Source organism: Herpailurus yagouaroundi, unplaced genomic scaffold (genome assembly GCF_014898765.1).
Source record: "Herpailurus yagouaroundi ecotype Mexico unplaced genomic scaffold, PumYag 159, whole genome shotgun sequence".
Classification (NCBI taxonomy): domain Eukaryota; kingdom Metazoa; phylum Chordata; class Mammalia; order Carnivora; family Felidae; genus Herpailurus; species Herpailurus yagouaroundi.
This window is the reverse complement of record NW_024412400.1, coordinates 1,887,531-1,914,375: the sequence shown is the minus strand read 5'-3', so window position 1 is coordinate 1,914,375 and position 26,845 is coordinate 1,887,531. Positions and strand designations below refer to the sequence as shown.

Sequence of the window (26,845 nt, the reverse complement as noted above, 5' to 3'; positions counted from 1 at the left end):
GTAAATTACAAGTTATGTGGTTTTTACCCCAATCAGAATTTTAAGGAAAGAATGGAAATCATGAAAAAAGGGATCTTAGGACATTAAGGAAGAAACAACCGTGGAAAGAACAAGGAAAAATGTGTAAATACAACAGATTTTTTTCTAAATTTTCTAAATTTCTAAATTCTGAGTTTTCTAAATTTTATTTGATGAAGCAAAAATTATAACCTTGTCTGCTGTGGTTCTCAGTGCATATAGAGGAAGTAATTAACACAACATATGATAGGGGCACCTGGCTGGCTCAGTCACTAGAGCCTACGACTCTTGATCTCAAATTTGTGAATTTGAACTCCATGTTGGGCTTAGAGTTCACTGGAAAAAAAAAAGACAACATATTATAAATGAGGAAGGGTGAAAGGACTTTTTATTTTTTTTTATTTATTTATTTTTTTTAAAAGGTAAAGTTTCCATATTTTACTCAAGTTGGTAAAATCCTGATGCCAATAGGTTGTGATAAGTTATGGTTGCATAGTATAATATCTAGAGCAACCACTAAGAAGTCTACAAAAGAGAAACACTCAAACACAGTAGGTAAACCAAAACGGAATTTTAAAAAATGTTTCAGAAACTCATGGTAAGGTAGAGAAATGAAGAGCTGAAAGAATAGGGGAAAGGGGCCAAACATAAGCCCAAGCATATCATTAAACATAAATGGTCTCAATATACCAATTAAAAGGCAGAGAGTGCCAGAGTGGATAAAATAACATGATCCAAGCATAAGCTATAAGAAACTCACTTCAAATGTCACATTATTGGTTGGCTGAAGTAAAAGAAAGGGACAGATATACAAAAGAAACTTTAAACAAAAGAAAACAGGAATGGTTATATTATTGTTGGATACAGTAAACTTCAGAGCAAGGAAAACTACCAGGGAGAGAGAAAGACGTGACATAGTGATAAGAAGGTCAGTCCACCAAGATGACAATGCAATCCATAATGTATATGCACCAAACAACAGAATTGCAAATTATGTGAAGCAAAAACTATTAGAAACAGAAAATCCACAATTACAGTTGGACACGTCAGTATTCTCTCAACAATTGATAGTGCAACCAGCCAGAAAATCAACAAGGATATAGAACTCGACACCAGTATGAGAGTGCAAACTGGTGCAGCCACTCTGGAAAACAGTATGGAAGTTCCTTAAAAAGTTAAAAATAGAACTACACTATGATCCAGCAATTTTACTGCTAGGTATTTACCCAGAGGGTACAAAAATACCGATTTGAAGAGATGCATGCACCCCAGTGTTTATAGCAGCATCATCAACAATAGCCAAATTATGGAAAGAGCCCAAATGTCCATTGACTGATGAATGGATAAAGATGTACACACACACGCACACACAGCAGAATATTACTCAACCATTAAAAAATGAAACCTTGCCATTTGCAGTGACATGGATGGAGCTAGAGAGTATTATGCTAAAGTGAAGTAAGTCAGAGAAAGACAAAAATATGATTTCACTGATATATGGAGTTTAAGAAACAAAGCAAATGAATATGATGGTGAGGGGGTGGGAGCAGGGTGGAGAGAGGCAAACCAAGAAACAGACTCTTAACTATAAAGAACAAATTGATCGTTACCAGAGGAGAGGTGGGCAGAAGAATGGGTAGAAATAGGTGATGAGGATTAGGGAGGGCACTTGTGATGAGCACCGAGTATTGTTATGTAAGTGATGAATCACTAAATTCTATGCCTGAAATTAATATTGCACTGTATGTTAATTAGCTGGAGTTTAAGTAAAAACTTGGGGGAAAAAAACCATAAGGGTAGATGCAAAAAAAAAGAAAAAAGAAAAACAAAAAACTCCACACCATTAAGGACCTAATGGACATTTATAGAATATGGACATTTATAGAATATGGACATATAGACCTAATGGACATTTATATTATACAACATCAAGGGGTGCCTAGGTGGCTCAGTGGGTTAAGCATCCGACTCTCGATTTCAGCTCAGGTCATGATCTGACAGTTCATGGGGTTAGAGTCCCAGTGGGGCCCCACACTGGCAACACGGAACCTGCTTGGGATTCTTTCTCTCTCTTTCTCTGCCCCTCCCCCACTTGTGCTCACTTGCATCAAAATAAACATTTTTAAAAAATAAAAAAGAACACAACAGCAAAACACATTCTTCTCAAGAGACCATGGGACATGTACAAAAAGAGGCCATATCTATATCCATAAAACACCTCAAAAAAAACCTTAAAATTTAAAAAGAAATAATCCAGAATGTGTTCTCTGACCACAGTAGGATCAAACTAGAAATCAATAACACAAGGTAACAGGATTTCTGAAGATATGGAAATTAAACAACACACTTATAAATAATCCATTGGTCAAAGAGGAGGAGTCAAGGGAAGTTTTTGTTTTTTTTTTTTTTTTTTTATATATTTAAGTACTCTCTACACCCAGCATGGGGCTCGAACTTAGCCCCTGAGGTCAAGAGTTGTGTGCTTCACCAGCTGAGGCAGCCATGTGCCCCTCACCCATTTTTTCTAAAGCAAGTCTGTATTACGTTCCCCCAAAAGTTAACGTATCAACCATAAGAACAAATTTTGGCCATGTCACTCCAGCAAATACACCTGTCTCTTGGAAAGAAGCATTTCTTTTTTTTTTTTTTTTTATCCTTTAATCTCTACACCCAACATGGGCTCAAACTCACAACCCCGAGATCAAGAGTCGTGTACTTCACCAACTGGGCCAGCCAGGCACCCCAAGAGCAATTTTTTTAAAAGTTAAACTAAATGAAAATTAAAATATAACATATCAAAATGTGTTGGATATAGCAAAACAATGCTAACAGGTAAATATATGGCATTAAATGATTACGTTAAAATAAGTAAAGTCTTGGGGCACCTGGCTGGCTCAGTCAGTAGAGCACATGACTTGATCTCAGGGTTGAGTTTGAGCCCCATGTTGGGTGTAGAGATTACTTAAAATAAATAAAATAAACTTTGAAACAAATGTCAGTAATCTTAAACTCCCACCCATATGAAACCAGAAAAAGAAGATCAAAATAAGGAAAAGAAAGGATATAGAGCAAAATAAGGAAAAGAAAGAAAAAATGAGAGAACCGAATGAAATTGAAATGTGAAAAATAGAAGAAAATCAGCAAACCAATTCTTTGAAACAGAGCTCTAGCAAGACCAAGAGAAGACACAAATTACCAATATCAAGAATGAAAGAGGGTACTATTGTTGCTAATGTGTGTGTCCCCCCAAAATTCATATGTTGAATGGGAGGTGATTCATGAATGAGTTAGATGCTCTTATAAAACAGCCTCCAGATGGAGCCTCCCACATCCACCACTTGAGGACTATGCAGTGAGAAGACCTTGGCTGTGAACCAGGAAGGGGGCTGTCTCCGGCCACCATATCAGACATGCCTCCACCATGACCTGAGACTTCTGGCCCCCAAACCATGAGAGAGAGAGGTCTGTTGTTTGTAAGCCAGCTCGTCTGTAGCATTCTGTTACAACACCACGAACATACTGAGTGAGACACGGGGCATCACCACCAGCCCTGAAGACATTAAGGATGGTAAGGGAATGCTAGGAACATCTCACAGAAATCACTTTGACCACTTCACCTAGTACATTTAAAAGCACGAACTAAAGGGCACCGGCAGCTCAGTTGGTTTAGGTGCCTGACTCTTGCTTTAGGCTCAGGTCATGATCCCGCAATTCGTAGGTTCGAGCCCCACCTCGGGCTCTGTGCTTACAGTGCAGAGCCACTTGGGACTCTTTCTCTGCCTCTCCCCTGCTCTCTCTGTCTCTCTTCTTGAATAAACTTAAAAAAAAAAAAAAAAAAAAAAAAGCACAGACCAACACAGCTCGTTCATTATAAAGGATCATTTGAATAACCTTGTTAGTACTAAAGTAATTGAATTTATAATTTTTAAACTGCCAATATATATTGCTTATATAGATATACAGGCAAATGCCCTTCCTTAACAAAACATTAGCAAATAGAATTCAGCAATATATAAAAATATTTATTACCCTGACCAAGCACAATTTATTCCAGGGACACAAGTCTGGTTTAATATTTGAAAATGAATCAGTGTAACCACCATGTTAACAGGCTACAGAAGAAGAATTATCGATTGCATCAATTAATGCAGAGAAAACATTTGATAAAATTCAAAAGAAAAAATTAAAAAAGTTTTTCAGTGCCAAGAATACAAGAGAAAAATCCCACTCTTATTTAAAACCCTTAATTACCCTGTTCCCCTACCCCCTCAGGGATAACCTCTGTCTGTTCCTTCTAGAGAAATTTTCTGTGAGATGGAGAGATGATTTTTCTCCCCCCGCCCCCCACCTCCCTTACTTACTTTATGCTGTGTTGCATTTAAAAGCAGTCCTTCCTACTGTGCTCCTTTGTCCCTGCCTTCCCCTTGCCCTACCTCCACCTGAGTTCTCAGGAAGGCTCACATCAGCTGCTCACTTCCAGAATGTGGAACTCCTAACTAGATAATGCCTAGCAGTGGTAAGCTTGTTTTCTGGAATATTCCTTCCTCCTAACATACCTATCATGAACAGATGAGGAAATAACAACCAGTCATAAATCTGTAGGATGCCAGGGGTGGGGGAGGGGGAAGAAAATACTGGGGTTGGGGAGAAGCTTTAAGGCTAGCCTGAGCTGATTATAATGGACAAGTCTCATCTTCTTTGAGCCTCAGTTTCCTCATCTGTAAAATGGAGATCATAATACCTATTCTGCAGGGATGCTCTGAAGCATAAATGAGATAATGTATAAATCGTGGCCTAAAGCAGAAGGCTTTGACTCTTAGCTCTTTATTAGCGTAAACTAAAAGGCCCTTCTTCTGTGTGAACCATGTTGGCAGATTTTCCTGTGAACTCAGGGAACAGGTCAAGAGTTCCTCTGATTATCCTTAAATTAAACCAGTAAATCATGTAAATACTTGCATATGCCAGTATAGAAGCTTTTCAATTAATATGGGAGTATCTGCTTGATCCCAGAGGCAACTGTTAACGTTTTAATTCCTCAGTTCCTCTGTATTAAAACAATGAAGCTGACACTTTTACACTATCTCCATCGTCATCTTCCTCTAATCTGCGTGGTGCCTATGCGTGTATATCCACAGATATATGTATATGTAAATTAATATACATACATACACGCTTTGTTTCTGGTTGTTCTTTATGGTAAATAATTGTTTCTTTAAAAAAAATTTCAGCTCTCTCAAAAAAAAAAAATTAAAAAGGGGGGGGCGCCTGGGTGGCTCAGTCCATTAAGCGTCCAACTTCAGCTCAGGTCATGATCTCACAGTTCATGAGTTCAGGCCCTGCGTCGGGCTGTGTGCTAACAGCTCAGAGCCTGGAGCCTATTTCGGATTCTGTGTCTCCCTCTCTCTCTGCCCCTCCCCCGTTCATGCTCTGTCTCTCTCTCTCAAAAAAACAACAACAAAGACACACAAAAAAATTGGGGGGTGCTCCTGGATGGCTCAGTTGGTTAAGCGTCTGACTCTTGATCTCGGTTCAGGTTGTGATTTCATGGTTCGTGAGATCAAGCTCCACACTGGATTCTGCGCTGACAGTGTGGAGCCTGCTTGAGATTCTCTCTCTCTCCCTCTCTCTCTGTCCCTCCCCTGTGCGCGCTCTCTCTCTAATAATAAACTTAAAAATTTTTTTTAATTAAAAAAATTTCAAATTCAATTTCTTGATTTAAACAGCCTCCTGAAAAGTTTTCTGGCTTTATTCATAAATCAGTTCTAAAGCTAAAAATGAATGAGCATCAGTAATTGATTACATAAATACTATTTTATGAAGAATTATGTAGTGTGGTTGGATTCATGAGAAAGGAAATATTTCCCTTGTTCAAACAGACCTCAGAGAGGAACCTTTCAAGCATCACCGTCTGACAGAATTTCTCTTTTTCTTTCTAGGTTCCCTTCCCCCTAATTTGTACTCAGCTGCCTATTTCTTGTTGCCAATATCAGTCTTTCTTGATTCTTTTTTCCCTTTGCAGAAACACCTCTCATCCATCCCCTTATTTGTCCCATCCTCAGAACTCATTGGGCTCAAACCAGCAGGCATTTCCTTGTCTCAAAGATTATAGTAGGCTTCTAATTGCCCAACTGCATCTACATTTACATCCTGAATAATCTGACAGGGTGCTTTATCTTTTCTTTTTTCCTTTTTTTTTAAAAGTTTATTTATTTATTGAAAGTAATGTCTACACCCAACATAGGGCTTGAACTCATGATCCCAAGCTCAAGAGTCACATGCTCTTCTGACTGAGCCAGCCAGGCTCCCCTGGTGGTTTTGTTTTCAATTTTAATTTTTTACTGAAGTAAAATACATGCAGAAAAGAGCACTTATCATCAGTATATATATCAACCCACTTGCATAAGCTGAATGATGAAGAATCAACATTAGCAGACTCCAGGCAGCCCTTTTCTGCTGTTCCCTTCTGGTCACCAACAGACACCCACCCACCACCATCAAGGGGAGTGACTTCTGACCCTAACCCCAGATTAGTTTTGCCCTTATTTTGTACTTTATTATCCAAACTGTGTGAATGGAATTATCATGTGTACTCCTCTGTGTCTGGCGTCTTCTCCATTATGTTTGTGAAATTTCCCCATATTCTTGCATGGAAGTGAACGTTGTTCATTCTCCTTGCGGTATGAGCGGTTTCCAGGTTGGGGCTATTCGACCAGTATTGTAACGTCTTGTGATGAACACGTGTGTGCCTTGCGGTCCCAACAGCCGAGCCCCCACGGTGGAGGAGAGTTCTGGTTGCTCGGCGGCCTCCCCGGCAACTTACTTTCCATCTTTTTCATTTTAGCCATTCTGGCGGGTATGTAATAGTACACGATGGCATCTTTGAAAACCAAGTAGAATACCGCCTTCTTCTTAGCATTTCCCAGTGACCCGAGAACCAAGGTGAAACTCCTTCCTGTGCCCTGCACAGCTCCTGTTCCCTCCAGCCCTTCGGCATCTCCATGCTCCCTCCCTTCCCCTGTGCAGGACGTGCCGTTCTCCCCCTGCTCCCTGCAGTACCACCCACAACACTCTCCTTGCTCTCGTCCCTCATGGCTCCTAACCCTTGGTGTGTCCAAGGGTCTAAAGCGGTCTAAAGCCACACTGTTTCATTTCTTTTTTTTTTTTAATTTTTTTTTTCAACGTTTATTTATTTTTGGGACAGAGAGAGACAGAGCATGAACGGGGGAGGGGCAGAGAGAGAGGGAGACACAGAATCGGAAACAGGCTCCAGGCTCCGAGCCATCAGCCCAGAGCCTGACGCGGGGCTCGAACCCACGGACCGCGAGATCGTGACCTGGCTGAAGTCGGACGCTTAACCGACTGCGCCACCCAGGCGCCCCCACACTGTTTCATTTCTGGACCCGTTGCTCCACCAGTGCAGAAAAGCGTGTTCTTACTCACCGTTGCCCCGTAGGGCTGGCCACAGAGCCAAGGAACAAATGAGTAATAGGACTTTGGTGTAACCTCTTTTGCCCCTGAACGGTTATGGTGGGATGGATATTGCTTTTGTATGCATTTGGAGAAAGTGTCAGGTCTCAAACTGTTGAAATGGAGAACTTAAATTACAATTGTAATTTCAGTTACAGAAATGCCATCTGGCTATATAACATTAATCTGAATTTGTTATGTCTGTTTATGCCCAAGAGAAGCCAGGAATGTCAGATCACACGATCACATTGTTCCAGGTCTGTTTAACCATAACCATCAAACGTGCTCAGTATGTCTCCCGAGTCATGGCTGCATGCATACTTTTCTAAATAACATGGGCATCAGATTCGTTGACTGCACTGTTCTCCCTCAAGGGGAGAACTGGGCTATCAAACTGCACTAAATGGAGTAAACTCTGAAATTTCCCTGCAATCTTTTTTTTTTTTAACTTTAAAAAAGGTCTTTAATAAGTGAACAAATTAATAGCAATTTAATAAAAATGATATAGCCATGCTGTGTCAGGAGTGGGTTTTCATCCCATTCCTCCATCACCAGAATATTAGTGAATCTATGGCGTATGTGGTTTCAGTCCACATCATAATCTAATACCCAGCAGTTTGCTTTTCTTCCAGCACCCTGCTCCTACCTGACTCTAATTGAAAGCAGGAAGCTCTATTATTCTTTTGCTCATTATTGAACTGGATTCTTCTCAGAGCACCCCCACTCCATCCCCAGGGCATGGGGATCCCTGCTTAGGCAGACCACCCAGGACCCCACAGAAAAGTGGTCAGTCTGAGTGCAGGTAGGTGGTTGATCTCAGGTTTCTGTTAAGAACCATTAACTCTGTCTTGATGAACACTTACGAGCATTTACTCCATTCTCAAGCCTTGTGGCAGTAAAGTTTGAATTTTCCAGAATTACTGCTACTCAGAGGTATAATGGAGGTATAATTGATATAATATTATTTTAGCTTCAGGTGTGCAATGTAATGATTTGATATTTGTATATATTGCAAAATGATCAACATGATAGAGTTTAGTTAACATCTGTCACCCTATTTAAAAAAAAAATTTTTTTCTGGGGCGCCTGGGTGGCGCAGTCGGTTAAGCGTCCGACTTCAGCCAGGTCACGATCTCGCCGTCCGTGAGTTCGAGCCCCGCGTCAGGCTCTGGGCTGATGGCTCAGAGCCTGGAGCCTGTTTCCGATTCTGTGTCTCCCTCTCTCTCTGCCCCTCCCCCGTTCATGCTCTGTCTCTCTCTGTCCCAAAAATAAATAATAAACGTTGAAAAAAAAATTAAAAAAAATTTTTTTTTCTTAGAATGAGATCTTTTTTCTCTCAGCAACTTTCAAATAACATTAACTACAGTCACCATGCTATACATTACATCCCTAGAACTTATTTAATGGTTGGAAATTTGTCCATTTTGACCCCCTTCACCCTTTTCACCCCCCCCCCACCCCCCCACAGACAAAAAACAGTGTGTGTTTTTTTTTTTTTTTTTTTTTTTAATGTTTCAAATTTTTATTTAAATTCCAGTTAGTTTACATATAGTATAATATTGGTTTCAGGATGTATTCTCTGTATCTATGAGCTTGATTTTTTTTTTAATTCCATGTATGTGGCATCATACAGTATTTTCTTTCTCTGCCTGATTTATGTCACTTAGTATAATGCCTTCAAGGTCCATCTGTGTTGTTGCAAATGGTAAGATTTCATCCTTTTTAAAGGCTGAATAATATTCCAGTGTGTGTGTATGTGTGTGTGTGTGTGTGTGTGATGTTTTCATTACCCATTCATCATTAGTGGACACTCAGGTTGTTTCCATGTCTTGGCTAATGTAAATAATACTGCAATAACCATGGGAGTGCAGACGTTTTCGAATTAGCGTTTTCATTTTCTTCAGATAAATACCCAGAAGTGGAAGTGCTGGAAAATATGGCAGTTCTATTTTTAATTTTTTTAGAAGATTTTTAAATGTTTTATTTTTGAGACCAAGAACGCGAGCTGGGGAGGGGCAGAGAAAGAGGGGGACAGAGGATCCAAGGCAGGCTCGCTCAGCAGTGAGCCCAAAGTGGGGCTTGAACTCATGAACCATGAGATCATGACCTAAGCTGGAGTCAGACACTCAACCGACTGAGCCACCCAGGTGCCCCTATTTTTAATTTTGTTTAAGTTTATGTATTTATTTTGAGAGAGAGAGTGCAGGGAAGGACAGAGGGAGGGAAAGAGAGGATCCCACATAGGCTCTGCACCATCAGCATGGAGCTAGATGCTGGGCTGATATCATGACTCTGATATCATGATATCACAACTGTGATATCATGACCTGAGCCAAAATCAAGAGTTGGTCACTGAACTGAGACACCCAGGTACCCCTTAATTTTTTGAGAAATCTCCATATTGTTTTCCATGGTGGCTGCACCAACTCACATTCCCATCAACAGCACACAGGGGTTCCCTTTTCTCCACATCCTCAACAACATTTGTCATTTCTTATCTTTTTGATAATAGCCACTCTGCCAGGGGTTAGGTGGTATCTCATTGTGGTTTTGATTGGCATTTCCCTGATGGTTAACAATTTTGAGCACCTTTCCATGTGTCTCTTGGCTCTCTGTATGTCTTAACTGGACAAGTGTCTCTTCAGGCCCTTTACCCACTTTTTAAATCAGCCCCCCCTTTTTTGCTACTAAGTTGGATGCATTATTTATATATTTTGGATATTAGCCCCTTATCAGATACGTGCGTTGCAAATATCCTCTCCCATTCTTTTCATTTGGTTGGTGGTTTCCTTTGCTGTGCGGTATTTTTTAGTTTGATGTGTCCCACTTGTTTATTTTTACCTTTGTTGCCCTTGCTCTTGGCACTCATTCCAAAAATGTCATTACCAAGACCATTGTCAAGGAGCTTACTGCCTATGATGTTTTCTTCCGGGAGTTCTGTGGTTTCGGTTCTTACATTAAGTCTTCAATTTAAGTTAATTTTTGCATATGCTATATTAAGATAGGAGTCCACTTTCATTCTCCTGCGTGTGGCTCTCCAGTTTTCCCAGAAGCATTTATTGAAGACAGTGTCCTTGTGCTCGCTTCGGCAGCACATATATTGAAGACAGTGTCCTTTTGCCGTTGTATATTCTTGGCTCCTTCATTGTAAATTAATTGATTGTTTGGACTCTATTCGGTTCCACTGCTCTGTGTTTCTGTTTTTATTTTGTTTTGAGAGAGAGCACAAGCAGGGCAGAGGGGCAGAGCGGGGAGAAGGGAGAGGGGGAGAGGGAGGGAGAAGATCCTAAGCAGGCTCCACACACAGCATGGAGCCTGACACAGGGCTCAATCCCATGACCCTGTGATCATGACCTGAGCTGAAATCAAGAGTCAGACGCTCAACCAACTGAGCCACCCAGGTGCCCTATGTGTTTGTTTTTAATGCCAGTATTGTACTGTTTTGATTACTATAGCATTCTTTGTAATGTAGCTTGAAACCAGAGAGTGTGAGGTTTTCAGCTTTTTCTTCTCAAAATTGCTTTGGCTAATCAGGGTCTTTTATGGTTCCAATACAAATTTTAGGATTCTTTGTTCTGTGTTTCTATGAAAAATGCAATCGGAATTTTGATAAAGATTGCTTGCATCTGTAGATTGGTTTGAGGAGTATGGAAAAAGTTTGCCTTTTTCCAATCTATGAGCACAAAGTATCTTTCCAGTTGTGTCGTCTTAAATGTCTTTCATCAAGGTCTTGTAGTTTTCACAGTACAGGTCTTTTACACCTCCCTTGGTTAAAGTTGTTTCTAGGTTTTTTATTCTTGTTGATGCAATTGTAAAAGGGATTGTTTTCTTAATTTCTCTTTCCGATTGCTCACCAGTGTACAGCAATGAAGCCAGGTTTATGTGAATTTTGTATCCTGAGACTTTACTGAATTTGTTTCCTTAAAAAATTTTTTTAATGTTTACTTACTTTTGAGAGAGACCGAGCACAAGCAGGGTAGGGGCAAGGGGCTGGGGGGGGGGGGGTAGGGGTGGGAGACACAGAATCCGAAGCAGGCTCCAGGCTCTGAGCTGTTAGCACAGAGCCCAATCCCAGGCTTGAATCCACAAACTGTGAGATCATGACCTGAACCAAAGCCAGATGCTCAACCGACTGAGCCACCTAAGCACCCCTGTTTATTATTTCTAATGTTTTTTGGTAGAGTCTTTAGGGTTTTCTATATATAATATTGTGTCATCTGCAAATAGTGAAAATTTTCTAATTTGGATATCTTTATTTCTTTTTCTTACCTAATTCCTCTGGTTAGGATTTCTATTACCGTGTTGAATAAACATGGCAAGAGTGGGTATCCTTGTTTCTTCCTAAGAGGAGAGTCTTTCAGGCTTTTCACCATTGAGTATGATGCTAGCTGTGAGCCTGTCATATATGGTCTTTATTATATTGAGGTATGTCCCTTCTTTACTGTTTTTTTTTTTTTAATAATCAATGAATGTTGGATTTTGTCAAATTCTATTACTGCATCTATTTAGATCATAGGATTTCTGTCCTTCATTTTGCTAATGTGCTATATCATACTGATTGAAGAATGTTCAGCCATCCTTGCATCCCTGAAATAAATTCCACTTGATTGTAGTGTATGATTTAATGTACTGTTGAACTCAGTTCGCTAATATTTTGTTGAGGGTTAATGCATCTATGTTTAAAAAGTTGTTTTATTTATTTTTGAGAGAGAGTGTGTAGGGGAGGGGCAGAGAAGAGAGAATCCCAAGCAGGCTCCCCACTGTCAGTATGGAGCCTGATGTGGGGCTTGAATCCATGAACCATGAGATCATGACCTGAGCCAGTATCAAGAATTGGGACACTTAACTGACCGAGCCACCCAGGCTCCCCTGCATCTATGTTTATCAGAGATATTGGTCTGTAATTTTCTTTGTTGTTGTTGTTGTTGTTGTGTCTTTGTCTAGTTTTAGTTAGCAGGGCAATGCTTGCCTTGCAAAATGAGTTTGGAAATGTTCCCTCTTCTTTTTTGGAAGAGTTTGAGAAGGTTTGGTATTAATTCTTCTTTAAAATATTTGATAGAATTCACCAATGAAGCAGTATGGTCTCGGACTTATCTTTGTTGGCAGAGTTTAGATTACTGATTCAATCCCTTATTAGTAATCAGTCTGTTCAGATTTTCTATTTCTTTATGACTCAGTTTTGGTTGGTTCTTTGCTTCTGTGAATGTACTCGTTTCTTCTAAGTTGTCCAATTTGTTGGCATATAATTGTTCTTAGTGTCTTAATGATTTGTTGTACTTCTATGGTGTCATTTAGAATGTCTCCTCTTTTGTTCCTGAGTTTATGTAGTTGATCCTTCTCTTTTTTTTCTTGGTGAGTCTAGCTAAAGGCTTGTTAATTATATCTTTTCATAGAACCAGCCCTTCATGTCATTGCTCTTTTCTGTCTCTCATTCATGTCTTCTCTGATCCTTATTTCGCTTCTTGTACTAATGTTGGGCTTTGTCATCTTCCTGTAGTTCCTTAAGGCGTTAAGTTAGATGATTTGACTTTGCTCATTCCTTGAGGTAGGTAGGCCTTTATTGCAACAAGCGGTTGCCCTGGAAGTGCTTTTGCTGTATCCCCTAAATTTTGGTATATTCCATTTCCATTTTCATTTGTCTCAGGCATTTTTAAAACTTCTGATTTCTTCTTTGACCCACTGGTGGTTCAGTAACATGTTATAGACCCATGTATTTGTAAATTTTCCACTTTTCTTCTTATAATTGATTTCTACTTTCATACCATCATGGTTGGAAAAAATGCTTGATATGGTTTCAGTCTTCTTAAGATTTATTAAGATTTCTTGCATGTCCTAACATGTGATCTGTTCTGGAGAATTGTTCCACGTGCACTTGAGAAGAACGTGTGTTCTGCTTGGATAAAATGTTGTGTATACATCTGGTAAGTCCATCTGTTCTAACATGTTGTGTATGGCTGGTATTTCCTTACTGATTTTGTCTGGATGGTCTATTGATGTAACTGGGGTATAAATGCCCTCTACTCTTATCGTATTGCTGTTTCTTCCTTTAGATCTGTTAATATATGTTTTATGTATTTAGATGCTCCTATATTAGGTGCATAAATATTTACCCATGTTTATGCTCTTGTTGGATTGACCCCTTTATCACTATGTAATGCTCTTCTTTGTTAGTATGGTGTTTTAAAGTGTTATTTTGTCTGATGTATGTATGGCTACCTCCAACTTTCTTTTGATTTTCATTTGCATGGGGTATCTTTGTCCATCCCTTTACTTTCAGTCTGTGTGTGTCCTTACACTTAGAGAGTCACTTATAGGCAGCATATAGATGGGTCTTTTTTTTTTTTTTTTTTATTCATTCAGGTACTCTGTATCTTTTGATTGAAGAATTTAGTCCATTTAAAGTAATTATTGATAGTTATGTATTTATTGCCATTATGGTAATTGTTTTCTAGCTGTTTTGTAGTTCCTCTTGTTCCTTTCTTCTTTTGTTCTCTTCCTTTGTGGTTTGATGACTTTTAGTGGTACACTTAGATCCTTTTATCTTTTGTGTATCACAGATTTTTGCTTTGTGGTCACCATGAGGTTGTTACATATAACAACTTATATTTGCTTTATGTTTGTTTATTTTTGAGACAGAGAAACAGAGCATGAGTGGGGTAGGGGCAGAGCGAGAGGGAGACACAGAATCTGAAGCAGGCTCCGGGCTCCCAGCTGTCGGCACAGAGCCCGACACGGGGCTCGAACCCACGAGCTGTGAGATCGTGACCTGAGCCGAAGTCGGACGCTCAGAGGACTGAGCCACCCCAGGTGCCCCAACAACTTGTATTTGTAACAGTCTATTTTATGATAACTTATATTTGAATACGTTCTGAAATTCTACATTTTTACTCTCCCTCCCTCCCGTTTTGTTTTCAGTGTCACATTTTACATCTTTCTATCTTGTGTATCCCTTGTTTGTAGTTTTATAATTTTTTTTTTTTTTACTACTTTTGTCTTTTAGCCTTCAAACTAACTACACCATTACTCCATATTTACCTTGACCAGTGAGATTTAGCCTTTCTCATGTTATTAGTTAGTGCCCTTTCTTTTCAGCTTAACAAAGTCCTTTTAATATTTTTTGTGAGTTGGTTTAGTAAGATGATTAACTCCTTTAGCCTTAGCTTGTCTGGAAAACTCTATCTCCAATTCTGAATAACTTTGGTAGTTAGAGTATTCTTGGTTGGAAGTATTTTTTCTTTCAGTACTTTGGATTTCATGCCACTCCCTTCTGTCCTGCAGTTTCTGCTGAAAAACCTGCTGTTAGTCTTATGGGGGCTCCTTCGTGCATAACAAGTTTTGAATCTTGCTGATTTTAAGGTTCTCTTTAACTTTTGACATTTTAATTATGTGTCTTGGTGTGCATCTCTTGGGGTTCATATTTTTAGAACTCTGTACTTCCTGGATCTGGATGTCTGGGGGTTTTTTTGCCCTAGGTTGAGGTTTTTAGCCACCATTCCTTGAAATAAGTTTTCTCCTTTCTCTCTCTCTCTCCTCCTACTGAGAGCCCTATGATATGAATGTTAATCCACTTGATGTTGTCCCACATATCCCTTAAGCTATCCCCACTTTTTTTCATCTGTGTTTCTTTTTGTTGTTCTGTTTGGGTGAGTTCTACCGCTCTGTCTTCAGGTTCACTGGTCCTTCTGATTTATCTAGTCCGCTCTTGAACCTCTCTAGTGATTTTTTCTGTTACTATATTCTTCAGCTCCATGACCCCTGTTTGGTGTTTTCTTATATTTTCTTTGTTGAAGTTGTGTATTGATCCATTTTCCTCCAGGGTATGGTGAGCATCTTTATGACCATTACTTATTCTGAGAGAGAGAGAGAGAGAGAGAGATGGCACGAGTGGAGGAGGGGCAGAGACAGAGAGAACCCGAGGCAGGCTCCATGCTCTCAGCCCAGAGCCCGATCTGGAGCTCAGACTCAGGAAACTGTGAGATCATGACCCGAGCCAAGATCAGGAATCGGACGCTTACCTGGCAGTCAACCAGGCACCCCAATTTATCTTTTAGTAAGGTGTTTTTCCTCAGGTTCCTAGATAAAAAGGCCTCTCCTCTTCATGGAGTGAGCTCATGTAGAAGATGGACCTTCTTGTTCAACCAGGTCCTCATTACCAGTGGCTCTCAAACCTTTGTGTCTGTACAGCCTGTTTTATTGTTCACGGTTCCCAGTAGTTGAGGAGGTGCCAAGATCGGTCAGTGTCCCAAAAGGGAGAAGCTCAGCACCTAGACTCAGGCTGACTGGAAGATACTCGGGCAGCAGCTTAAAAAATATGCAATGTACACAGTTCTTTGGGACTGCAAGCATGAACTCCACTGGCCACCAGGGCCAGGTGATCTAGGTGTCCTCTGGGTGGCAGCTGCAAAGACCAGGACTCCACACAAGCGTACAAACACCTGTGTGGGAGATACCGGCATGCTGCAGTGAGGCGGGGGGACCGTGCGCGCAGAGATGGCGTGCACCGGCCTGGTTCCCTGAGAACACGTGGTAGGCCTTGGGCACGTGTCGAACTCAAAGCCCACCCTGCAGGACTAAGCTGCAGCTCAAGCACGTACAGCTCTTTGTGGTCGGGCGGGGGTGCATTTCAGTCTGCTTTCTGGGAAACGTCCTGGGGGCAGTAGCCTGCCAGGGAAGAGCTGATGATCGAAGTCCCGTGGGACCCAGGAACGTAAGCCCCTCTGGCCAGCAGGGCCAGGTGACCAAGGGGCATCCCCGAGTGGCCGGCCCCAAAGACCGGGACACCAGATGCGTGTAAAAGCTCCCCTCCAGGAGATCCCGGCGCTCTGGAGTGTGGCGGCGGGGGGAGAAGAGGGCGCCTCCCGAGGTCCCCGGGGAGGAGGGCGGGCAGCCCTGAGATGGGTTTATTGGAAGCCTGCCCCTCAGGCTGCCGCTGCGAGGGTGAGCCACGAGGCCTCTTTCGTAGACAGGACTCCTGGGCCTGTTGTCTCGTGCTGTGCCCTGGGGCTGTTGGCCATTTACCCTCTCTTCCCGTGCGGCCCACCAGCAGAAGGCCCGCTGGCCCCCAGAGCCAGGAGACGCAGAGGTGTTCTTCTCTAGCAGCCGGAACACCAGGGTGCCAGGTGGGAAACCCGGGCACTGGACACACAGAAGTTCCTTCCGGACAGATAATGGTGTTCTGAAGCACAGCACATGGAGAGGGAGAAGTTGGTGCCCACTGGCTGAGGAGTGACCGAGGGGGGCTGTAGAGAAGGTGCCCACCGAGAAAGAGAAATTGGGGAAAAAAAGCCTAGAATTCCTTGTCTTTTTTGTTTTTAAGCCTTCTCCAGCCGGAGCAAGACAGAGGGAGCGCATGAAGGCGGTGGCCGCCAGTCCCTGGGCCTAGAGCGTCCCAGCAGGCCCCGAGTGTGTCTCAGACCAGATGCATGGGCCCCAGGCCAGTGCTCCAACACAGAGTCCAGGCGGCCCTCAATGGGCCACTTCCAAGCCGGGCTCTGGGGCAGGGCAAGCGTGTGAGCCCTTTTAAGAGCCATTTCTGGAATCACTAGCCTCGTGGGCCTGGTGGACGTGAGCCTGTTGGTGTTCAAAGCTAGATGTTTTAGGGGCCTGTCTCTCAGGCACAGATTTTAAAAGTTGGGGTGCCCAACGTGGGGTGCAAGCCCTTTGCTCCCCGGGGAGAAACTCCGGGTTTTGAGCTCTCTCCCAGCCGTGGGTCTCTGCACTGGGGGTGGGACTTAGGGCAAGACGGTGTCCCAGCTTCTCCCACCCGCCGTGACACGGGCCTTCTTTCAGTGTGTGAATCACTCAGCTAGCTTTTAGGGCTCTTTTGTCAGATCAGGCTGTCCTTTACGTACCCGTAGAATCAGGGTGCTGACGGGAGGAGGGGAGACAAGGTCCTCTCACGTCATCTTTTAACTGGATCACCTGCAGCTGGAAAGATGAGAGAACAGCAAACCCATGGCCGGAGGACCCCGAGGCTTTGTGTTTGATCCTGTTGATAAGCGGCCGCCACAAGGCCCTGCTCAGGCCAGTTTCCGCGCTTTAGGCCTCGGGTCTTGCGAACATCCGCGCTTTCCTCCCTGTTCCAGAGTCTGTCCCACTGTGAGCTCATCACAGACGATGGGATCCTGCACCTGAGCAACAGCACCTGCGGCCACGAGAGGCTGCGGGTCCTAGAACTAGACAACTGTCTCCTCATCACCGACGTGGCCCTGGAGCACCTGGAGAACTGCCGCGGCCTGGAGCGCCTGGAGCTGTACGACTGCCAGCAGGTCACCCGCGCGGGCATCAAGCGGATGCGGGTAAGCGGGGGGGCACGCGTCCCCTGGCGCTTTCAAAGCTAACGGCGAACACGCCAAGAATCAATGTCCGCTCCCCACGTTTTACCCTCAGCCCATATTCTGCAGACTGGCAGGCTGAACAGGAGTCTCCCTGTCCAAAATTTCCATAATAGACCTCACCCTGGCAGTTTCCACTTCCAGAACGGTGTTGGTCTGAGGTTCCTCGTAGTCTGATCGGAATCCTGAGGAAGGAGCCTTACGGCCGTCACCGGCAGGAAGGAGACCGGGGTCTTGGTTACTTTCCAGATGAGAGGGCTTCAGGAGAATGTGGCTTCCCCAACCCCCAGGCAGTTTACCTTGTCTTCCTGAATGCGCTCTGCGCTTTGCATCTCCCTCCCAGAGCTGCCCCGGGTGCCAAAGCTGTGAGGCCCGTGCTCAGTCTGCATCCAGGGCTGGTGACGACACCAGGGCACGTATTCTGTGCTCTTTGGAAGGTGCTGGCTTAGGGGGACAGTGTGTCAGCAGCAGCTCTTGCCTGCACCGGGAATTCTCTCTGAACTATCTGCCCGAGGGGAAGGGGGTCGATTCTGTGTGGAGAACGCACGGGCTCGTCTAGGACTGTGCCTCTAATCCTCAGAACCCCCGCGTAGCGATGACTCCAGGTCGGGCTTTTCTGCTTCCAGGCTCAGCTCCCTCACGTCAAAGTCCACGCCTACTTTGCTCCCGTCACCCCCCCGACAGCAGTGGGAGGAAGCGGACAGCGACTGTGCAGGTGCTGTGTCATTCTCTGATGGCAGCGGCCAAGCCCAAGGCGCGAGGTGTCCCTTCCTCCAGAGAAGACCCAAGTCTTCCCGACCTGCCCCACCTTCGCCCAGATCTCTTGGTTCTCCATTGGGAAAGGCACATTCAGGTAAAAAACTCCGGTAGGGACCGCAGTAACTCCGGTGAGAGTTTTCACCTTTTATTCTGCTACGAGGCAATCACGTCACAGCCCGGAGTCTGGTGGCACGAGGCAAGAGCGGCCTCGGGGTAGCTGGGCCACACGGGAGAGGTGGGGGCCTTCTTACGAAGTCCCGCCCTTGGCTTTGTCGGCGTTCCTCAGACCGACCATCAGTGTTAGCACAAATTGAGCAGAAGAAATAAGCTGTTGATCTTCTAGCTGATACTTAAGCCAGCGGCCTACTGTAATTCACACTGATTCCGTTTTGACGAGCAGGACTTTTCCACTTTGAAGACTAAATAGCAACTTTCTCAAAGTGACTGTACTGCAAATCCACGATGCCTGCTGGTTTTGTATGTAGAGCCTTGGGTGGGAGGCAAGTTAGCCGGTTTCCACGAGACACCAAAGAAATGAGGACTCTGAACTGGGTGGGGCAGGGTCTTCACCCTTCTGTGTCCGTCAGCTTGTCACACACACTTTCGGGAACCGAGAGCTAAACACACACAGCTCGGAGGTCGTGTCGCTGCCTGACCAGACAGGGGCTGTGGCCCGTGCCGCGGCACGGAGTGCGTTTTCGTTATAGGAGAAGAGCTAATCACGCCATCTCTCGCAAGACCTGGGGGACCGTAAAGAAACAGAACGACGGCTTAAGTTATCTACAATATAATCAATTAAAAATAATGAATGGATGCATGTAGAATGGGTGTGATTTTTTCCAAGTTTATTTTAAAATCTTAGAAATCAAGTTACACCAGAACTATTCAAAAATTGTACACACTTAAAACGCAGATCAGTAAAGTGTTGGCACCTTTCAGACTCATAATATAAAAATGAATAAACCATAGCAATGCTCAAGTCAGAGGGTTTTATTGCTATAATCGTATGGCAGACAAATCTGAGCAAAACCACTTTCCCAACTCAGACCTTCCTAATATTATTTAAAATCTGATAAGCTCTAGTTTCCACTCTGGGCTGTCCACACGTGTGATATTAAGACTAGAAACCCGTCACCACCCTCACATTGTAAACTTCAGCGTTCGTGGCAGCTGATGACCCTTCCTAGCGACCGCTCCCCACAACGAGGAGCACAGAGCTCATGGGAGGCTGCGGTGGGACAGCAAAGCCGGGGCACTTGTCTCCCCCAGACCAGCAGTCGGTCAGAGGGACCGGTCAGGAGCATTTAGGGTACAGTGGGAGAGAAGGCGGTACCTGCGCGACCCCGTAAGTCACTTCAACAAGGTCTCGGAATAAGCGTTCGAGTCCTGATGACTTCAGCGCCCGAGGACACGTCCTCTGGCATTCCCTGGCCGGAAGTGTGCACACACCACAGCAGTTGTTTGAAAATACATTTGTACCGCTTTGTGTGGCGGCGTGACTGTGGAAGGAAGCTATTTAAGTAAAACAAAGAGCGGGGAACACAGACTTGCTTCAGGAATTATAGTCTCCGTTTTAAAAATTCGCACGACCAGGGCTTTCTATACATGGGCTCTCTTGAGCCAGGGCACAGCCCACTGGGGTTCCTGGACTCCCTCCTCAGTGACCCGTGACCTCATTCAGAACCCCAGGTGAGGTTTCCCAGAGGCGCGGGCTGGGTCCGCTTCCTCTCCGTGTGGGGAGCAGTCGATGGAAAAGTCTGCCGCATCAGCTTTGAGAAAACAGACCGAAGAGAAAACCACACAACGGGCCTCACCTCTCGCAACATCTGGACTTCGGTGTGCTCAGCACATGCCCGGAACCCCTCAATTCTGGACTCGAGGGGATACGGTCAGGAACTAGGGTTTAAATGAGACACGCGTGTGCAAAACAATCGGAAAACATTTATTTTACTGAAATGTATATACATCCTACTGTTAAAAAAACAAAGTAGCAAATTTGCTGGTGCCATAATTTAACCTGCTTCACTGGGAGAGACTAATTTTCAATGCTGCTTGGTAGAATTTCAAGTTCGATGAGCTTCTAAAGTGTTTTCAACCCCATTTCTAACACCTGATGAGGAATTCGAAATAGCACACAGCATTAAATGACATTTATTGTTCCGTATATCTTGAGACTCAAAAAGGAATGCTAAATAGACAAGCAGAACTCTAAAAACAAGAGATATGCTCACTTCTTTCCCAAGTGATTGGTACAGAAAACATGTGTTCATACAAAAGCAAAGGGAGATGACAGAAAGGAACGTTCCCCCGCTTCAGGGTCTACAGAGTTACAGATATTTTCAAACTAAAGATGAAAGTGTTTAGAGACCGTGCGTCTTAACCCCCTTGAAGAATAAAACACGAACCGTCAAAGCTTTTTACCCACTGAAGTGGTCTGTCTTCTGGGAGGGATTTCAGAGTCCAAATCACTCCTATTTCTGCCCGAACAAAGATAAGAATCGGCACGTTCAAAACCAAGACAGCCGGGCGCGTGGACAGAGGTGCTATAGCTAAAGGGCGCCGAAGTTTAAAACACGGTCTGCTCCACCACAGGTTTCACAGGTGCCTGCTGGTGCGTGTGGGGAGGGAAGCGAGAACGAGGAGGAAATCGCAAAAGCCGTGGAGTCCCTTTGAGAGACAAGGATTTGGTTTCGTGGAAGACGCACCCTTTTTAAGAAAAAGAGGCCATCGTGTGGTGTAGCCAAAAGCCTCTTAAATAATCACCAGAACGTTTACCATGATTGTACTAGAGCTCAATATCTCAGAAGCGTGGGCCATTTTTACGGCACAGTTTAGTGTTTCATTTATGACATCTGGTTTGCCGCGATAATTTCAACTCATTGATAACAAAGACCCCTCCGGCAAGTCAGAAAACTACCATAGTCTTCCCCCTCCCCGGGGCACCTGGTTCTACGGTCTGGGGTAGGGCTTTAAAAACACTTAAGGACAGGACGGTTCAGAGCGAGGAGGGACGGGGTGGTCGGAAACAGCGAAAGGGAGGAACGCCACATGAGTTTAAAAGGCATTGGGGCTTCAAAAATAAAAACCAGAAACAAAATGCTAAAAATGGAAGCGGAAGCAAAAGGTTTTTCAAGAAATCTGTGACGAAGCAGAAACACAAAAGTCTTTGTACCTATTAGGATTTACACTGATCCTCTCACCAAGGTACTCTTGATAATGCAGTTTGCTTCACACCCGCCTTCCTGGCTCGGGTCTTCCCCGATCTGGCATGATCCTGTCACCCACACCCTTACGTGATTTCTTCCGAGAAGGTGCCAAGACTCTTACCTGACCACCAATCACGGTGTCAGCACGTGGCCTCTGCAGACAGACTCCGTGCTGGTTCCACGACGGCACTGTCCCCCACCCCCGCCCTGGGTCGGCATAAGGTTCAGGCCACAAAAGCCAAACTGGCACAGAAAGGTAAATGCCCACGGTACGTTTTTACATTCATTTCCAAACCGCATACAGTGTAGAGAGACAGCAAAGGCTGCCTCTAGGAACTGTACCTACTGGCCTCTGCCAGAGAAGCAGCAGCCGGGCCTGCGCGTGGCCCCCAGAGCTGCACGCGTGCCGTCCCGACGTGCTCACTCTCACGAGGATGCTTGGCTATGGCAGTGACAGTGAGGAGATTCGCCTCTCATACAGCTCATTAGAAAGGTCATCTTGTGTTTTCAATATGAAACATTTCATACGGTAAAATCCAATCCCAAGACTTCTTGGATTCAGTCTTCACACACTTTTAAGCGTGACTTTATTTGGTACTGAATATAGTTCAGACTAAGTAAGACATCACTTCAAAACTATGTGGATACCGTCACCATTCTCTGCTGCGGGAAAAGGAAAGGCACGTTACACACAACTCCTTTCGCCAGGCCCAGGAGAATCCAGACTATTAAATCGAAACTCCTAGAAAGCTACACCCTCCCTTCCCGGTATTTCTGGAGAAGAACACGGACACCTTCCCTTTGATTTTGCTTTTTAACATCCGGCCCATATGCCCGTCGGCGCCCTGTGCCCATGCTGCTGGGCAGCTCTGGGGTGCTTGGGGGATCCAGACCAGTAGCCAAAGTGACGTAAGCAAGGGGCGCGGGGGCTGGCGGCAGAGCAGGTGACGACACCGTGCCGGGCCGGAGAACGGCCACTCCACACAACCCGCACAGACCCAGTGCCTGCGTCCCATCTTTTCTGGAAATGATTTCTTAGCTCCTCAGAGGCCTGTCTGAAACATTCTGAAAATATCGCTACTTTTGTCTGATGGCCTCGTGTGTCTTAGGAAACAGCAAGAAGCGGTACAGCCGTTCATCAAGGAACGAAAGAAACTTTCTCGTGGGGACGAAAGTCTGAGAAACGGGGTGAGACTGGAGGGGACGGCCCGTCGTGTCTGACACGAGCAACAGCCGTGGCCGTCGTGAGACCCAAACGTACAACCGGACTACGGCTTTCCTGTCGTAGACGATTTGAGCTCCGCAGGGGAAACGCCGCACAGCTTTCCCTGCGAGAGCCGAGCGCGGGAGCAGTGGCCCGAGGTGCCGGGACAGCGAACGATGGAGCGAGCCAGCCTGGTTCGGGCTACCCTGGCTGGCGGTGGCTGACGGCAAACGCAAGGCACCAGCACAGGCGGAGTCATCCCTTCGGTGCTGGTGTGGACTGTCCCTGCAGGAGTGACTTCCAGGAAAGGGGGACACGGGAAATCTCGGCTCTCCGAGATACAGCTGAGGCTGGGTTTAGATCTTAACCCAGACTTATTTTAAAAGTCTCTTCTTCACATACTATCATTTTGCGTTTAGAAATCCCCTCCTGGGGCGCCTGGGTGGCTCAGCGGGTTGAGCATCTGACTTCAGCTCAGGTCACGATCTCCTGCCTGGTGAGTGCGAGCCCCGAGTCGGCCTCTGTGCTGACAGCTCGGGGACTGGAGCCCGCTTCCGGTTCTGTGTCTCCCTCTCTCTCTGCCCCTCCCCTGCTCACACTCTGTCTCTCTCTCTCAAAGATAAACAAACACTAAAAAAAAAGAACAAAAATCCCTCCTTTAACCCCCCAGGTGGAACTCACCTGAGCCCCCTCCAGGCCCTCCTTCCATATCCTTTCCCTAAATGACCGCAATCATTTCCACAGCTTGGAGCCACTGCTGGTGTGCCGAAGGCCTCCAAATTACATCTCAAGTCCAAGCCTCTCCCGCCAGCCCCAGACGGGCACAAATCACTGCCAAGTTGACCTTCCCGGCACACCTAAAAGGGGACTCTTAACCGCTTCCCTGCAGTCACTCCTGCCTCTCTCCTGGGACCACAGTCTGCCTGCCCAGCGGCTCTTACAGGAGCCACAACTGCCCCTCCCCAAGTATAGAGCCCAGCAGGGCCCTGCCCATAAATGTGTCAGACGCAGGTGACCTCTCCTGCCTCCAGCTTCGCCCCATTCTCATGGCTCCAGGGTTGCAAGAGTGGAAGAAAAACCAAACTGCATTTACACAAATACTCCTTTGTTTAAACAACTTCACTGACTTCCCAATACGTTTCAAACAAAATCTGTCGTGCCCGGGTCCTACACACCCGACCAACACCTCCCACTCTGACCTCCACCTGGTTCACGGGCCTCTCACACTGCGTGGCCTTCTCTCAGGTTCGCACGCAGCCTCACATCGCCTTGGGGGGGTTCCCCAGGCGGGCAGCTCCCCTCACTGCTCCAGTCTCAGCATTATGGACACGACACCCCCTCGCCCAGCCGCTCCATGTTCCCCAACCCAGCTCCTCCCAAAACACAAGCACCCCTACTTTCCCACTCCTTCAGAGCACCTACAAGATTTCGTAATTACGTGCATCTGCCGGCCAATTCTGGTTTGCTTTCCGCTAGGAGTTCCAGGAGTCTGCTTTGGTCAAGACCTTTCTAGCACCGAAAGCTGTCTGATACAAGGTGCTCAGTAAAATGTGGCTGAAGTTTTTTTTCCCTAATAATCTAGGACTGACTCCTTTTCCTTATTTGCTAGTTTCCCTTACAACCACTGGAAATACTCGATTCGTTTTTATAAGTCTTCTTCAAACTCTTAAAGCCAGCATTTTCAAAAGTAACCACACAAGAGGACAGCTGATTACAGGCACACGCTTTCATGATTCCAGCATTTTGAGACACATGCACTCATGCAAAGTACCTTTTACTGTGAAGAATAAAAAACAACTCTCATCTTGAAAGTTCTGAACCATCTAGAAGGATAAAGCAGATAAATGATTAGGATCCAACGGTCTTTTCTGAGCTGATAAGAGTAAAATTAGAAGCTACAGGAAAATGTCAGAATCTATGTATCTTTGCACACAGAACTCAGTGGTAAAAAAAAAAAAAAAAAAAAAAAAAAAAATGCCTTCACGAAGGCAGTGTGAGGTAGTCGAAGTTTACACCTGCTGCACTGGGCAGGACCCCATGCTGACCATGCTTGCCCATGACTAGCCCCTGAGACATCGAAACAGCTCATCTGACCCCCTGGGAGCTGCCCCACCCCCACCCCGGGCCCTGTGAATAATGACTCTTAAGAGAAAGTCCTGGTGTAAGCACTCTTCTATTACCTGCTTGTCACTGAACACCAGGGACACAATAACCTTAATGTTCTTAAAACTTAGTCATCAAAATAGTGGCCAAAAGGAAGATACATCCTAACGCCTCCTTGCATAAAACGGGGCAAAGCCCTGCTAACCCCAAAGTTCCCCGGTGAACGTCTAAGGGGTGAGGGGTGGAGGTGCCTGAGCCACGGGTCTCCTGGATCTGTAGTCCTTATGTCACCGGGAGACCCAAACTCTTGTTATAAATTCTTACAGATTTGATCGCAACTCTGAAATTGATTCTCAGGAGTACTTGCACAAGAGACCGCAGGATTTCCCATAGTTCTTCCACGAGACAGAGAAAGTGTGCAAAAGCAAGGGGCGTGCCAGTTCAAGTTACCTGGTCGCTAACAAGAATGTGAATACCGGTGGGACCCTGTCTGTAGACCTGGTTAATTTGGTGGAAAGGAATATTAAACACCGATGCAAGTTTTCGAGCAACTTCTGAAGCGACCATTTCTTCCAAGTAGATCGCATGATAAACTGAAATAAAAAATAAGAACAGCATTTTAGCAGTAATCTTTGATCTGTTTTCCACCTCATCCATAGGAAGATCACCCTTTCAAAGTACTAAAAACCATACATATAAAAATTAAAAATGGGAACTAGTATTTCTTTCCCCCCCATTACTACCTGCTGAAATCTGATACTGTATGAACTCTGCTGGGGCTCCTAGCTGGCTCAGCTGGTAGGGTGCACGGCTCTTGATCTCAGGGTCATGAGTTTGAGCCCCACATTGGGGGTGGAGATTACTTAAAAACAGGTATAGAATCTTAAAAAATTAACTATGCCGCACATACAATGTAATAACCATTAACCGTAAACTGTACGAGAGGATCTGAGGTTTTCATTTTTCTTACAGGAATTAACTGCAAATGGGAACAGGGGACTTTTTGGAATGTTGGGACTCAAACTCCATAGCGGTAATGGCTGCAAAACTCTAAATTTACTAAAAATATCCTGAAATGGTTTACTTACAATGGAAGGATTTTACGGTATATAAATTATAGCCGAAGAGAGCGGTTTTCAAAACCGCCACGTGTTTCTAACAACATATAAGAAGAGCCAACCCTGTCACTGTTCTGGACTCAGTGATCCTACTACTGGGAGTATACCCTAAGGAATAAAAGCCGCCCCCCGTCCCCCCAAAACCATTAACCGCGTAGAAGACCCACACAAACAGCTAGGGGCGTGGACGGTGAAAGCTGCTGCTGTTTCCGAGTCACAGCCACAGGCCACCCAGGGTCCTGTGTCCCTGCCACGTGGAACCCCGCAGCAGCCGTCACGTGCACAACACCCAGTCCCTCTGCAGTGAGCACGGCCCCTGTAGGTCCCACTCGGCCACAGACCCCAGGCAGTGCTAGAACTTGGCTTCCCCGAACAAGGGGGTTTTCTTGTGTTTACAATAATGGAAACCTCTGCTAATCACACATTACGAAAAGCCTAGAATGTGGAACTACAATTAAGGAAAGCACAGAGCCGATCTAGAGCGGAGCCCCCGAACTACAGCCTGTGTGAGCCAAACCCTGCCCTCACTTGCTCTTTTCAAAACCACCGTGTGGCCCCATCCATCGCTACATACGGTCTGTGGTGGTTTTGGGGCCACAGTGGCAGAGCCGGTGGGAAAGAGATCCCGTGGTCCAC

General features: G+C 45.0%; 2 protein-coding genes across 6 annotated transcripts in view; one reads left to right on the top strand and one right to left on the bottom strand.

Annotated features, from left to right (window-relative positions):
* FBXL2 (F-box and leucine rich repeat protein 2) overlaps positions 1-26,845 on the top strand; it is a 112,810-nt gene that overhangs the window by 74,189 nt on the left and 11,776 nt on the right. For 3 of the 4 annotated variants that reach the window (XM_040479651.1, XM_040479650.1, XM_040479652.1), the window contains 2 exons: positions 17,571-17,783; positions 18,446-19,554. In XM_040479651.1, coding sequence (XP_040335585.1) covers positions 17,571-17,783; positions 18,446-18,553 — 321 coding nt within the window. In that variant the 3' untranslated portion in view covers positions 18,554-19,554. Of the gene's footprint in view, positions 1-17,570; positions 17,784-18,445; positions 19,555-26,845 lie in introns of those variants that run through there. The other variant, XR_005791885.1, reaches the window with a different exon arrangement.
* Positions 19,818-26,845, bottom strand: part of UBP1 (upstream binding protein 1) — a 52,791-nt gene continuing 45,763 nt past the window's right edge. For both annotated transcript variants that reach the window (XM_040479648.1, XM_040479649.1), the window contains 3 exons: positions 25,542-25,684; positions 24,760-24,811; positions 19,818-22,447 (listed from right to left, as the gene is read on the bottom strand). In XM_040479648.1, the coding sequence (XP_040335582.1) occupies positions 22,410-22,447; positions 24,760-24,811; positions 25,542-25,684 (233 nt within the window). In that variant the 3' untranslated portion in view covers positions 19,818-22,409. The remainder of the gene's footprint in view (positions 22,448-24,759; positions 24,812-25,541; positions 25,685-26,845) is intronic.